Consider the following 15,948-nt stretch of genomic DNA (forward strand, 5'->3'; position numbering starts at 1 on the left):
TGCTACTTAATAAGGCAAGCTACTTAATCTGCTTGGATCACTCACAGTACTTCCGTTTCCTCATCAATAAAATGAGGGCTCTACTGGCATCTTAAACAATACATAAAATATACTGAGACACTTACTGAAGTCTCAGTTGTTGTTGTTTTCATTATTATTAACCTCCCTCATCCTAGTTTTTATTTATATCCATCAAGAGTATCCTTTCAACACGTTTTCTGTTAGAGGTAAGCTTTTATTTCGTCCCCAGGTATTATTAGCCTGGTAATTTTCACATAGTTGATAGTGAGTAAGTGCACATTGAATAATTACATTAATTAATTGTCTTTTTCTATCATTATAATTATGGGAAAATTCTGGCAGGGCAGAGATAAGGCATTAATTTAATGTAATTAGTCATTTGTTGAATAAAACCAACTTACTTCCAATTTGTGATTTGAACAAGAATTGTCTCCCTCCCTCAATTGTGGGATTATTCCATGATGCCAGTTATATTAAATGCAGATGCATATCACAGGTAAATAATATTGAAATTAAATTTAAAATATCTTGTGGAAACTACATCATATTTTTGTGACTTGGTACACTAGATTGGCATATTATTAATTGTATGGCATTTGACACCAAAGAAGATATGTATATCTTTATTAATTAAATTGGAAATGTAATTAATGAAATGTAAGGAAGAAATTCTCAACTCCTTGCAATGAGCCTGACGTTTCTCAAACAGACCTGTTGTCTTTAATTCGGTAAATAATTGATCCGCCTTCCAGAGGCGTTACTTCTGCCAACTGAGTAGCCTAGAGATGTGAAGGGCAACACATCTACGTTTTAAATAATTACCCTTCCTTGGCAGGGAAATTGCTTTTCCATCCATTAATAAAAGGAAAGTGAACATTGGGTCTCTAGTAAAGTAGATTAAACATGTACCCCTTTGGATGCTTGACTGCATCTTTAACAGACTTGAAATTTTTCTGGTTACTTAAATGCTATATATCGAAAGGTGATGGTCGTCTTGGGTTAATCATTTAAAAAGTTGGATTTTTCTTTTTTGCACAGTTTTCCCCATTGATCATAGCAAGTCGTCAGAAAAATACCTTGTCTTGATTTTTTGTTAACGTCTATGCCTCGTAGATTTATAGAATTATGTGGCTTTAGATTTTTCCTCTCATCTGACAGCTTTGGTTTATTACTGTTAGTCAGTCATACTATATCATTAACAATGCAAGAGCAGCTTGAAGAGTTTATTGCCACCCTCCCCCCCCCCACCACCAACAAGGGGATGTTTCCATTAGAGGTCTGTAGTTACTCTCCTGTTTTTTCACCTTGTGAAGTGATGTCTTTTACTCATGTAATGGATTGCTCCTTGGAGAATTTGTTGTCTTCGCTCTGTTCATTGTGGCGCTAGGCTTGTATGAGTGTCAAACTTTTCAGGTTTGATATGCCATAAAGTACAGTAGGCACCATGCCTAGGGCCCACAATAATTTTAGGGTTCCACCAAAACGTCTCATTCCTTTTAAATGCAATATATATATATATATATATATATATATATATATATATATATATATAAACTTTTAGGTTGATAGAATGCCTTAATACACGTTTAAAACCAACAACAGTAGTCATAAAATAGCTTTTTCCTGGAGTGGTGGTGGGGGGGTGGTCCATGAAGGCAAAAATGTCCAGAGCCCACGAAAGTGCTAATCCAGCCCTGGAATCCTGGATGTCCTTTAGTAAGGAGGGGCCCTGCTCCTTCACTGCCACCACTGCCACAGCAAAGACGCTCAATTAATACTGAACGAACTAATGAAAGATGTGAATGTATACAGTGGCATACTGTGTAAAATCGTGAAGTAAATACATAAGCCTGTAACACTATAGCTACAACAACAACAGACCCAGTATTAAATTTTGAAGAAGGTGAAGAAGGGTATCTGTAACCAAGTACATGCAGGCAAAGTAGCCAAGATTGAATTAAATTGTTTAAAGGACAACTTTAAAACAGGAAAGTACTTGAATATTGTCCCTTCTCCTTTCCACTCTTCCAGAATGCTCCGGCCCTCCCCTAGCTTCAGGCTTGTTTCAGTTTCCTCTTTCAGATTGGTCTGTATTCTTGCCATATGTTAAATATTTTTTATTCAGTATTTTGAACAGTACTCTGAAAACAGTTTAAGTATTTTTCAAGGATAAGCATATTTCAAAGGACATATATTAAATTCAGTATGGTGGGTGCCTATAGTGTGAAAGGATGGGAATGGGTACAGGAATGGAGGATGAGAAGGAAAATGTGAAAGCAGCAGTCTATTCAAAATTAATAAATATAATCTTAACCAAGTCTTACAAAGTCTTACCAATAGCATAGAAAAAATAAAATTATTATTTAATTAAAAACGAACTAAGTTCACTCCCCCCACCCCCATACCTCCATTATTTCATGGGAAATTTTGATTGTTCTTGTTACTGTTGTTGGTCTCTCTTTTTTCAAGTCATATCTTTTTAATGGGCTAAGAAGCCATTGTATTTGGCTATAATAGATATAGACCTATTTTCTAATATTTGCTACGTTTGCAAATATACCCAAAACGAAAGTGTTAAGTGATGACCAAATTTTATCTTCCATCTAATCATTATGTGTTACATGGTTTCTGATCTCCCCTGATAGAACCCTGAATGAAATCTGTTATATTTTCATATATACACAGTGGAATTCATGAATAATGGTGCTTTGACCACTCATTTGGCCACGCTGCACATCTGAGACTTGTAGATCTCTTTCTTGACTCCTCACTATGTATCTGTATTTCTTATACATCCCTCTATGACTGCTATGTTCTTTCTTTATTTTTTGGTGTGTTTTTTTCCCCCATAAGGGTAGTGTTTTAACTCTCTAACTTCTCTCTTTAGCATCTTTATCTTTTCCCTCTCTTCTTTCACTGTAGATAAAAACACCAATGTTATCTTGTTCCCTCACCCTTGTTATTGTTTTGGTTCGTCTTCATTTTTATTGAACTGTAGTTATATGGTACAGATTGTACAAATCTTAAGTGTATAGCTTGGTGAATTTCTAACTATATATACACACACACACACACACACACATACACATAAACTCCAACCAGAAAATTTTAAAGTTCTGTTTCCTACATCTGTGAAGTACATCAAATGGCATTCCTTTGGAAATTCCTAAATTTCCAAATTTACCTTTCAATTTATATCTTATAGTCTTAATACATAAAATATGTCTTCTAAGCAGACTGATCTGTCTACCAAAATCCTACTAACCTCAATTTGCAATGTATTTTATTATGAACTTGTAGCAATGATTGTCTGTGACATTAAGTTAGTATTGCTGTGTGTGTGCGTGTGTGTTTATCTGTATCTGTGTATATAATTTTTCTTTGAGGATGGTAGCATTGTGTTGGTACGTAAGAATGTTCCCAAGGTAACTGCTTTATCTAAAAATTTTACATTTTTGCCATCCTAGTTACCTTCTATGTTGTGATGTTACAATTAATTATATGGTGAGAAAACTCATTAATTCAATTATGGTAGAAAACCATGTTTTCATAAAAATATTTTATCACTGTTGTGCTTTGATATCCTATGAGTGTTTTGTGTTAATACTGTTCACTAATAGTTAGCTTTATTAAAAGTGAATGTTTAAACCAAGAATAATCAACGGAAGCTTATTCTAAAATTATATGGAGATTCAAAGGCTCTAAAATAGTCAAATCAATCTTGAAAAAGATGAGTAAATTTTAAAAACTGAAACTACCTAAATTTCTCACTTACTTGATAAATCTACAGTAATGTAGAAAAGATGGTTTTGGGTAAATATAGTCATAGATGGATGGAATAGAATCCAGGAATTGATCAAACACTTATGGTCATTTGATTTTCGACCAAAGTGTCAAGTAATTTGTTAGGGATAGAATAGTTTTCTCAACAAATGGTGCGAGAATAGCTGGCATATCCATTTGGGAAAAAATAAACTTTTCTTTAACACCATACACAAAAATTTGACTCAAAATCAATCATAGACTTAATTTAAAACCTGAAACTATAAACCTTCAAAAAGAAAACAGAAGGATTATTTTATTGTGACCCAGGAGGGATAGGGGAAGATTTCTTAGATAGGACACCAAGTAAACAAACCGTCAGATTGGTCTTCATTAAACCTTTTGGGATACATATGGTTAAGCAAATGAAGTGGGATGCCATAAACTGGGAGAAAATATTTGAAATAAATATATACATATATAAGTTTATATGTATTTTATAATGTAATATAAATATACTTTTAATGTATATAAAATAAATACCAAACAATTTAATATGGGCAAAAGATTTGAACAATCATGTCACAAAAGAAAATATGTAAATAGCCACTTAGCACCCCAACATCACTGATCACCAAGGAACATAACACATTTAAACCACAAGAAACCACCAAGTGCTCACTGAAGTGATTAAATTTAAAAAGAGCGGCAGTACCAAATGTTGCAAAATTATGGGGTTCATGGGAAGGTAAAATGATACAGCCACTTTGGAAAAATGTTTTTCCAGTTTCTTATACAGTTAAGTGTACGTATAACGCAGCAATTCCCCTCCTAAATATTCACCTAAGAGAAATGAAAACATATGTCCACAGAGAGACTTGTACTTAAATCTCCACAACAGCCAAAAACAAGAATCAGCTGCTTAATGGATATATAATTGTCATATATCCATATAATGGAACACTACTCAATAATATAAATAAGTGCACGGACTACTCTTACCTGTAGTGAATAGGTTTAGCAAAATATTACATGATTCCATTACATGAAATGCTCAAGTCGGCAATATTAATTCATAATGACAGAAAGCCAATCAGTGGTTGCCTGGGGCCAGGCGATGGGGGGGGGATGGACTGCAAGTGGACACAAGGGAATTTTTTCACATGTTCTCTATCTTGATTATGGTAGTAGCTGCATAGGTACACATACTTGTCATAGTCATCAAACTGTACACTTTAAATGAGTGTGTTTTATATAAATTACACATTAATAAAGGTTAATATAGTTTAAAAATTACTCTGGCTTGTGACAAGAAATATATCCAGCCACTTGGAACAATACGGATATACATAGACATTTACCACTTTTCCTCTATGTCTGTTGGATGAATAAACTGTTGAAAGTAATGAATACTAGAATATTTACCTGTTGGATATGGCTAAAGATGTCTTTAGAAGCTTAACAATTTCATGATGCAAAATGAAAGGAAGAAAATAATTATTTAAATGAAGATGTTAGGACATTTAAAGATTACAAACTTTAATAATTTTTAAGTTTCCATCTGTATAAGTATTGATGGGGAAGTATTAAATTCACAAGAGTTAATACTAAAACATACAATTATTTTTTGAGTGGTCATAATCTGAATTCCTGTAAAGATTTCTATATGACCCAGCATATGTCTCTTTTTGGAGAGAGTGTGAATAGCTGGTAATTTGTCTTCTAGTTCATATGTGTGTATGTGATAAAGAACCATACAATTAGGTAGGTGTTATAAATAGTATATAGCAAAAAAGGCTTCCCTACTCATGTTTCCAAGATTTTATAGCATATGCCCAGTCAAGGTTTGCTACTCTTTAATTTTGCCTTTCGGGTTAACCAGCTGACGCCCAGTTGAAAAGACTTATGTTCTTATGAGGCCGCAAAAGCCTTAATGTTCAGTCTCCAGCTACCTCAGATTTTGGAGAACACCATGTACCATCAGCAGCTTTAGTCCCCACCCTCTAATGCTAACGCTCATCTATCAAACTTAAGGCTGAGAGTGAAGGAGAGGAAGCTTCCAGATAAACATACAGCAGCGCCTAAACAGCTAATCACTCTAGGCTTCCGCTTCCAGGCCCTATAATTAGAAGTCCTTCTTTTCCTTATATTCCCAGATGACGCAAATGCTTTTTGTGGCTTGGCACCTCATCTGGGGCGTGGGTTTAGTTTATGGCCAGGCTAGAGTCTGGTTTAGTCTTCTGATGCTGCATAAATAGTTCTCAAGCCACAGTCTACTCTGTACATGTCTTTCCTTTTATGTATATCTGCTTTTTAACTTGTTTTCTAGAAAAAAGAAGCTTGTCATTTCTCCCAGCAGATGTGCAAAAGAGGAAATTATAAATTAAAAGAAAGCATGTTATTGGTATAGTACTATACTAGCTATTTCTTCCTTTCCTCTCTACTTTTTAAAAGTTAAAAAAAATTGTTTTAAAGTTTTGTCAAAAAAGTGAGCTCATTGCTGGATTATAGAAGCCACATTCGCATGGAGAAGTGGAAAAAGAAAACTTTTGAGACAGGATACACAGACGATAATAAGGATAAATTTTCAAAGGACTAATTGTCTAAAGATTTCAATTTGTTTTGCATTTTAGAAACCAAACAGATATTGATGTCAGCTTGAAAAACTAGGAGCACGTTGGAAAGTTTTCATCTGTGATTATCTTTCATATGCAAAACAATAATAGTTTTGATTTGCTTAATGGGACTATTATTTGAATGCTAATTATGAGTAAAATATTGATATGCTAATTAAAGAAACCAAGTGAAGTTTATGTTCAGTAGATGAGTAATATATAAATATAAGTTCATCACATTTGCTGTTAGAATGTTTCCACTGAATTGTCATATGCAGAAAATAATTTTGTGGGAATGTGGAATCGGAACATAGTAGTAGAATTGTGATAATTCAAACTTACCATAACTAAGCAAAAAGTAGGAGTCAAATACTGTCCACAAAAAAGAACATGTCCCATCTTAGAAATTTATTGTTTGAATAACAACAACAATATGGAAAGAATATTAAGTATGTCAGTGACCTCATGATGATAGCTAGGCATAGAGTGGGTGGCAGTATTATATAAAATGTTAGAGATTTGAAGTAGATCTCAATAAATGACACTTTCCATCATCTAAAATGTATTCTCTTGGAAATAGCCAAGACACTGTCATCTAATATTGCTATGTTTTAATCTAATTTAGTGACTAGAGCTATACCTTATATTAGCCAATAAATAGCAAACTCAAATATACTTCATCTTCCCATATAAATGCCTATTTTATCTTTCCACACAGTACTTAATATTCTTTCATAATCTTTTCTTTCAGCAAAGAAAAGTTTTAGGAATTAAAATATATGATTCTGCTTCTGTTTCCCACAGAAAACAAATAAAAATTCTAGACAGAATATTAACAAACACACACAAATTTAAATATGTGTATTATAATCTCTAGAACAACTAGTAGAAACCAATAGACAAATTAAAATTGGATATTAAAAACAGTGAAATTATCCAAAGAATGGGAAGGAAGCAAGAGCAGATAAACAAAAATCAAAAACAAGGGTACAACTTAAAATATATAACCAACAAGGACCTATGTATTGCACAGGGAACTCTGCTCAATATTCAGTAATAACTTAAATGGGAAAATAACTTGAAAAAGAATAGATACATGTATAGGTATAACTGAATGACTTTGCTGTACACCTGAAACTAACACAACATTGTTAATCAACAGTACTCCAATATAAAACAAAAACTTTTTTAAAAGGAAAAAAAAACACAAGGGTATAATCAGAAAAAAGGGTACAATAAAAAAATAACAAAATGGTAGATGTAAATTCAGCCCTACCCATAAGTCACACTAAATGTGAATGATGTATAAACAGCAATTAAAAGTCTGAGATTGGAATAAAAAACCCCAGAACTAGATCCCAATGACTGTCCAAAACACAGTCATTTTATAATATATTGATTGTGAAAGCAAAATAATAAAAAAGTGTATACCATGCATATACCAATCAATGCAAAACAGAAGTGGTGATATCAATATCAGAAAAAATTTACTTCAGAACAAGGGACATATTAGGGTTAAAATGGGACATTATGATAAAAGAGGTAATTCACCAAGAACTCACAATAATCCTAAGTGTGTATGAACTTAAGAAAAAGTAGGTCTGGGGCTTCCCTGGTGGCACAGTGGTTAAGAACCCGCATGCCAATGCAGGGGACACAGGTTTGAGCCCTGGTCCGGGAAGATCCCACATGCCGCGGGCAACTAAGCCCATGCGCCACAACTACTGAGCCTGCGCTCTAGAGCCAGCGAGCCACAACTACTGAGCCCACGTGCCACAACTACTGAGCCTGCATGCCTAGAGCCTAGTGCTCTGCAACAAGAGAAGCCACGACAATGAGAAGCCCACGCACTGCAACGAAGAGTAGCCCTTGCTCACTGCAACTAGAGAAAGCCTGCGCTCAGCAACAAAGACCCAACACAGCCATAAATAAATAAATAAGTAAATTTATATTAAAAAAAAGGTCTGATATTTAGGGAGCTTATATAACTGGGAAAAAAAGCATACTTATGATTATGCTTGGAGATGTTAACTTCTACGCAGTAATAGAACATGAAAGCAGGCAATCAATAAGTAAGGATGTTGAAGATCCAAATAACACTATCAATTAAATTAAATTGACACTGATAAGACACACCAGGTGTTCAAGATATTTCATTCTGAGACATAAAACTAATTTCTTGTCGTAATGGAATTAAACTAGAAATCAATATATGAATGATACCTGGAAGATACCCAAACATTTGGAAACTAAAAAACATATCTTCCTGACACAGTAATCTAAGCTTCAACCTTAAGAAACTTGAAAAAAAAGAGGAAATATAACTAAAGCAAGTAAAATGAAGGATATAGTAGTAGAAGGTCGTTATAGCAAAAGGAGGAAGGTAAGAGAAATCAGTGAAATGGAAAAGAGAAAACCAATGGCACCAAAATGGTTTCCTTGAAAAGATCTAGCTAGACCACCAAGAAAAGAAGAGAAAGGACACAAATTTTCGGTATTGTGAATGAAAAAGTGTACTTAAGACCCTACAGATGGTATCCTTGAGTTATAGAGAGTAATTCCTCCAAGAAGAAAAATTACATTTTACATTTTAAATTAACAAAATTTAAATTAAAGAGAAATTAAATTAGTATAAATATCTAAAAATCTTTACACACACACAAAAAGGCCAACATGGTTTTACTGGCAAATTCTACTGGAAATTTATTTAAGTATTTCTTCTAGAAAATAAAAGGAGCATTCTGCAACAAGACCAGCTTTACCCTGATACCAGAAATAGACGAACACATTATTTGAAAAGAAAACTACAAATCAATATCCGTCAGGAACACAGTCACGAAAGTCTTCAACAAAATTTTAGCTAATTCAATGCAGCAGCATATAATAAAGGATTTTGACCAAGGGGAATTTATCCCAGGAATGCAAGATTGTTCCACATTTGATAACTTTTCATTATTAAAATTTACCATATTAATTGGCCAAAGAAGAAAAACCAGGTAATCATCTCATAGGTGCAGAAAAGCACTAGAAAAATTTGACATCTGTTCATTATTAAAACTCTCAACAAATTACAAGTAGAAAGGAGGAATGTCCTTAACTTGATACAGGGCATTTACAAAAAATCTACAGCTGGCATCATAACTTAAAGATTGAATGCTTTCTCCTAAAATATGGAACAAGACATGAATATTACTTCTCACCATTCCTGTTTACCTCAGCAAATGTAGTAAGTCAAGAAAAAGAAAAAAAAGGCGTGCGGTTTGGAAAGGAAAAAAATCAAACTATGTCTATTCACATACTGTATGTTTGGAAAGAAAATTCCATGTAATCTACATAAAAACTCCTAGAATTGGCAGACTATATAGGTATGCACACATGTATATATAAATGTCAATTATATCTCTATATACTAACAAGGGAAAATTGATAATTGAAATAGAGTACTATTTATAGTAGCACTAAGAAAATATATTTATAATCAGTATGCTGAACAAGGAAAAAAAGTCAGAGAACACACATATCAAGAAAAATGAGGTGTTGGGGCTTTCCTTGTGGTGCAGTGGTTAAGAATCAGCCTGCCAATGCAGGGGACATGGGTTCGAGCCCTGGACTGGGAAGATCCCACATGCCATGGAGCAACGAAGCCCGTGTGCCACAACTACTGAGCCTGCGTTCTAGAGCCCACGAGCCACAACTACTGAACCCACATGCCACAACTACTGAAGCTTACATGCCTAGAGCCCGTGCTCCGTAACAAGAGAAGCCACTGCAATGAGAAGCCTGCACACCTCAACGAAGAGTGGCTCCTGCTTGCCACAACTAGAGAAAGCCCATGCACAGCAACGAAGACCCAACACAGCCAAAAATAAATAAATAAAATAAAAACAATTAAAGAAATATGAGGTGTTCATAGATCAGAAGAATCAATATTGTTAAGATGTCCATTATCGCCATTGTAGATATCAAAAAGCTGAATCGGTGTTTGGAAAGACAAAGGAATTGGAACAGCTAAAACAATCTTGAAAAAGGTCAGAAAACGAGGACTTGCTTTACTTGATTTCAAAGTTTCCCTCAGAGTTACCGTAAATTAAGAAAGTGTGGTATTAATGATAGTATAAACATAGAAATCAATAGAACAGAATAGAACTTCTGGAAAAAGAACTACACAAATATAGCCAGTTGATCTTTGGCATGTTGACAGTGGATTTAGAGTAGATTAAACATTTAATGGATAAAGAATAGTCTCTTCAAGTAATCCTGCTGAAACAATTGGACATTATTTGCAAAAAATTTACTTTGTCTTATACCTCACACTTTATACAAAAATTAACGCAAAATGGATGATAGACCTAAAGGTTAAATACAAAACTGAGAAATTGGACAGGAAAACAAAATTTTTGTGACCTTGTGTTGGGCACAGAATTCTTAGCTATGACATCTCATCAAAATTTGCTTTGTGAAAGACACTGTTGGGAATTTAAGTAAATATTATGCTAGAGTAGAAACAAATTTTAAATTGGTGAATTGAGTAGGATATTACTAGTTGTAGTAGTAGATAAATTGGAACTTATAATTCAGGTTTTGAGAAATGGAAAGAGTGGAAGTGGGTTTAATTCCATGGAGGAAAGTCTTTTGCATTCTTTGTTATCAGACTTGCTATCTGAAAATGCTTGTGAACTCTGTAAATTCAGGCATTTAAACTTTTCTCTACCAGTTGTATGAGAACATCACAAAACCTGGATATGTAGTATGTCACTATGCTTGTATACTGATGTGGTGTTAGGTTTTGTATTCCTGTAGGAAAAAGATCCTGCGTTTTAATTTTTTTATTTTGGGAAGTTTCTTATATATTTGGTCATTTTTTCCCTTTGGTAATATTTTAAATCATGATGAATGCTTTGTGAAAATATTTCATCCACATACATAATGGTTTATATTTTTACCCTTTTTTGGTGTGTCCTTTAGGAATGCTTCTAGTCACAACAGATACCCTTGGCCATGACTTCCATGTCTTCCAAATTTTGACTCATCCTTGGTCCTCATCACAAAGTGCTGTCCATCATCTGTATACTCTTCACAGGGGAGAAACTGAAGCCAAAGTAAGTTGTATATTTTTCAGATGTTTTCTTTGTGTAATATGACGTCTAATCCAGCTGGTTATTTGTATCATATTGGAGCTTAACGTTAATGTTAGTGAGTTCATATTGTTCTTTAGACTGGGTCAGATAATTAAGAGTTTTTATCTGATTTTGATCCAGTAAATATATAAGCAGTAGGTAAACAATTCAATGAATGTTGATAAGACAGAAGTTCCATTTATCCTTCTCGCCTACCATAATACCATTTCTAGCCTCAGAGAAAACGCTGTCATCCATATGATAGCCATCTCTCCAGACCTTCTCCTAGGCATTTTGATTCTATACATGCATACATACACACACACATACATGTATATACATACATATTCACATATACCAGAAAATAATCGAGTTTTATAATGTATATAACTTATATGCATAATATTCAGTGGTATGCTGGAGCCAGCTCACAGTTGCTAGTGAGAATCAGTTATGCACATCTAGCCCCAATTCTGGATGTAGTGACATTATATTGGTAGATTGAAATCATCCACATTAGGAGTGGTTACACAATGGAAATCAGCAACACTAAAAATCAGGGCTATTTTTTCTTTAGGGAGCCAGTTTTTAACATTTACCAGCACATCACTGCTCACATATGCGTGCGCGTGCGTGCGCACACACATGCATACACACACATCCATATATATATAATTTAATGAGCATTTGAATTAAGCACCATGCTGAGTGTATTACATGTATTTAATACTCTTATTATCACTTGGTAGATACTGAGATTTTTTTAATAGCCTTAAATCCCAAATATTCTTTCACAGAGCCTGTGGGTATGCATATACCAGTACACTTCTGTATATAGTTTATTCTGAAAGATAGCTCATTGACCCAACAACATTTATTGACTAGTCCATTCTTTCCCAATAGTCTAAAATACTGTTTTTCATGACTTTGCATTAAATTTTCTATAATAGAATGAAACATCTTTAATATATATAAACCCATGATTTATAATGATACTTAAAAGCAAGGTATTGGACATTACTGTATGTTGCTTGTTTGCAAACTCATTATTCTAAAAATTGATAATTAAAGAGAAAGTACCCTGCCTTTCTTGTATCAATTTAATAAGATGACCAAGTAGTTGATGAGGGAAAGTTTTTCCTTATTGAAGAATTTCAGAATAAGAGATGTTGGAAATTAGACTTATTTTGTTGATCATTTTATAATATATACATTATGGTATGCACCTGAAACTAATGTCACATGCCAGTTGTACCTCAGTTTTTAAAAAAGGTAGAAATATAAGAATCACTGTGTTGCTATTTCTAATGAAACAATATACCTAGGCAACAAACATCTGTGTGTGGTTTTGGCTAATGAGTCTTAATGTTAACAATGTGGAATAGTCCTACCTATATCATGTGCTTTCCAATATGATGTAATTAGGATGTATACAACATCATCTATGAAATTAAAACTGAATTTAATTCAGCCACTAGATACAATGAGCACTTTAAAAAAATTTATTTATTTATTTATTTTTTATACAGCAGGTTCTTATTAGTTATCTATTTTATACATATTAGTGTATATATGTCAATCCCAATCTCCCAGTTCATCCCACCACCACCCCATCCCGCTTTCTCCCCTTGGTGTCCATACATTCGTTCTCTACATCTGTGTCTCTATTTCTGCCTTACATACTGGCTAATTAATTTTGTTAATTAGCACATTAAACAAAATACATAGATAGAGGGACAAGTTAAATACCATGAGAGTTCAACTAGTGAAATCTAAAATGTGGGAAGTTCAATACAAAAACCAGGCTCTGTGGCAGGGCTTAGAAGTAATTTTAGAGAATAATATCTAAATAGAAGGTGTGGACCTTGTTTGAATCCTGTTTCATACAAATCAAGTATGAAAATACATTTTTCATACAAATGGTGAGATTTGAACATTTGGCTTAGTAGATGCTATTAAGGAATTTAATATCCTTATTTTTTTGTGATTCATACAAGAGTGAGGAATTTGCTTTAAAATAATCTAGCCATAGGGGAGTGTTGGTTAGATAAAAAAACAAATACATGACAAGTAGGGATATGGTTATGTTGATTACAAGAGTCTTAAAAGCCATATCAATTTACCAACTAAATTCAATATGTGAACTTTGTTTGGAGCCTGATTTAAACAAGGTATAAAAAAGACATTTTTGAGACAGAGAAAATTGACCTTGAACTGGGAGTTATATGATTTTAACCAGTTTATTTTGCCGGGTCTGTAATTGTGTTACTTTTTTTTTTAAAGCCCTAATCTATTAGGCATATAACCTGAAGTCATGCTGAAGTAGTTATTGGTGAAACAATATGATATGATATCTCTAGTTTGCTTTTGAATATTCTGGCAAAACAAAACAAACTAAGAGATAGATTGAACACAATATGCAAAGCTGGGTGATGCTGATATTGGTGGTTCATTATAGCAATCTCTGCACTTAGTGTATATCAGGAAATTCCTCTAGGGAATTCCCTGGTGGTCCAGTAGTTAGGACTCAGTCAGCACTTTCACCATGGGGGGACTGGGTTCAATCCCTGGTTGGGGAACTAAGATCCCATAAGTTGTGCAGCGTGGCCAAAAAAAAAAAATTCCTCTAATAGAAAGTAAAAATAAAGCAGTACCTTTTACCAACATTATGCTGTTTTACTTACTTTAGCAGATTTATTGTTCATTTTCAAAAACTTTCCCAGCTATTCTTTGGCATTTTCTCATTGAAATGCATTTTAGAATAACCCTATTGAGTTATATAAAGAATATTTTGGAGTTTTTTATTTGGATTGCATTGAAATTACATTTTAATACAGTTAGAATTCACATCATTAAATGTAGAATTTTTGCATCCAATGTTATTTATTGCTGAGGTATCATAAACTATAGATTGTTTTGTATTAGATTTGTATCTTCCTGCTTTGCTAGACTCTACTGTAAGATCCAGTACTTTTTCAGTAACATTTCCTTGGATTTTATAAGTAGAACATACTTTCTGACAATTATGATAATTTTTGACTGTTTTCAATTTTATTTTTCTTGTTAACATTAGGTTGGAACTCTAAAACAATGTATACCTATACAAGTGATAGTTGTAGTCTTTTCTTTGTTAATAGTACCTCCTTTATTTTACTTTCTTATTTTGCTCTATTGCTAGCATCTGGTTTTACCCCAATTCCATGCTGTTTTTATTACTTTAGCTTTGTAATATAGTTTGAAATCAAGAAACTTGATGCTTCCAACTTTGTTCTTCTTTGTCATGATTACTTTTCTTATTTGGGGTCTTTGGTAATTCCTACAAATTTTAGGATTTTTTTTCTAGTTCTGTGAAAAATGCCATTTGAATTTTGATAGAGATTGCATTGAATCTGTAGATTGCTTTGGGTAGTATGGACATTTTAACAGTATTAATTCTTCTAATTCATGATCATGGATTATTTTTTCATTTATTTGTGTCTTCTTCAGTTTGTTTCATCAGTGTCTTATGGTTTGCAGTGTGCAGGTCTTTTACCTCATTGGTTAAATTTTCCTATGTATTTTATTCTTTCTGATGCAATTGTAAATGGGATTATTTTCTTAATTTCTCTTTCTGATAGTTTGTTATTAGTGTGAAGAAACAACTGATTTTGTATCCCGTAGTTTTACTGAATTTATTAGTTTTATCAGTTTTTTGGTGTAGTGTTTAGGGTTTTTGTATATATAAGATCATGTCGGGCCTCCCTGGTGGTGCAGTGGTTGAGAGTCCGCCTGCCGATGCAGGGGATACGGGTTCGTGCCCCGGTCTGGGAGGATCCCATATGCCGCGGAGCGGCTGGGCCCGTGAGCCATGGCCGCTGGGCCTGCGCATCCGGAGCCTGTGCTCCGCAACGGGGGAGGCCACAACAGTGAGAGGCCCGCATACCGCAAAAAAAAAAAAAAAAAAAAGATCATGTCATCTTCAAATAGAGACAGTTTTATTTCTTCCATTCCAGTTTGAATGCCTTTTATTTGTTTATTTTTTTCTTGCCTAAGTGCTGTGACTAGTACTTCCAGTACTGTGTTTAATAAGAGAATCACAAATGGGCACCCTTGTCTTGCTCCACATTTTAAGCAAAAGCTTTCAGCTTCTCACCATTGAGTATGATGTTAGGTGACCTATGATGTAGGTCATATACGGCCTTTATTATGTTGAGGTACGTTCTCTCTATACCCACGTTACTGAGTTTTTATTATGAATGGATGTTGAATTGTGTCAAATGTTTTTTCTGCATCTATTGGGATGATCATGTTTCATTTTGTTAATGTGGTGTGTATCTCAGCACCTAGATGCAGACTGATAGGAAGCTGACAGTGGTCTTTAAAGTATGCAAATGTACTTCTTTCAGGGGAAGATTGGGAGCAGGACATTTTAGTCTGCTGCCTCTTTGCTGTGC

At 33.9% G+C, this 15,948-nt stretch overlaps 1 protein-coding gene across 8 annotated transcripts in view; it reads left to right on the plus strand.

The window, feature by feature from the left end:
* The window catches only part of BCAS3 (BCAS3 microtubule associated cell migration factor), a 576,338-nt gene that overhangs the window by 185,100 nt on the left and 375,290 nt on the right, over positions 1 to 15,948 (plus strand). For all 8 annotated transcript variants that reach the window (XM_082603192.1, XM_082603193.1, XM_082603194.1 and 5 more), the window contains exon 14: positions 11,364 to 11,497. In XM_082603192.1, coding sequence (XP_082459318.1) covers positions 11,364 to 11,497 — 134 coding nt within the window. The remainder of the gene's footprint in view (positions 1 to 11,363; positions 11,498 to 15,948) is intronic.

This window comes from Mesoplodon mirus, assembly GCF_964341445.2.
Source record: "Mesoplodon mirus genome assembly, chromosome: 18".
Lineage (NCBI taxonomy): Eukaryota > Metazoa > Chordata > Mammalia > Artiodactyla > Ziphiidae > Mesoplodon > Mesoplodon mirus.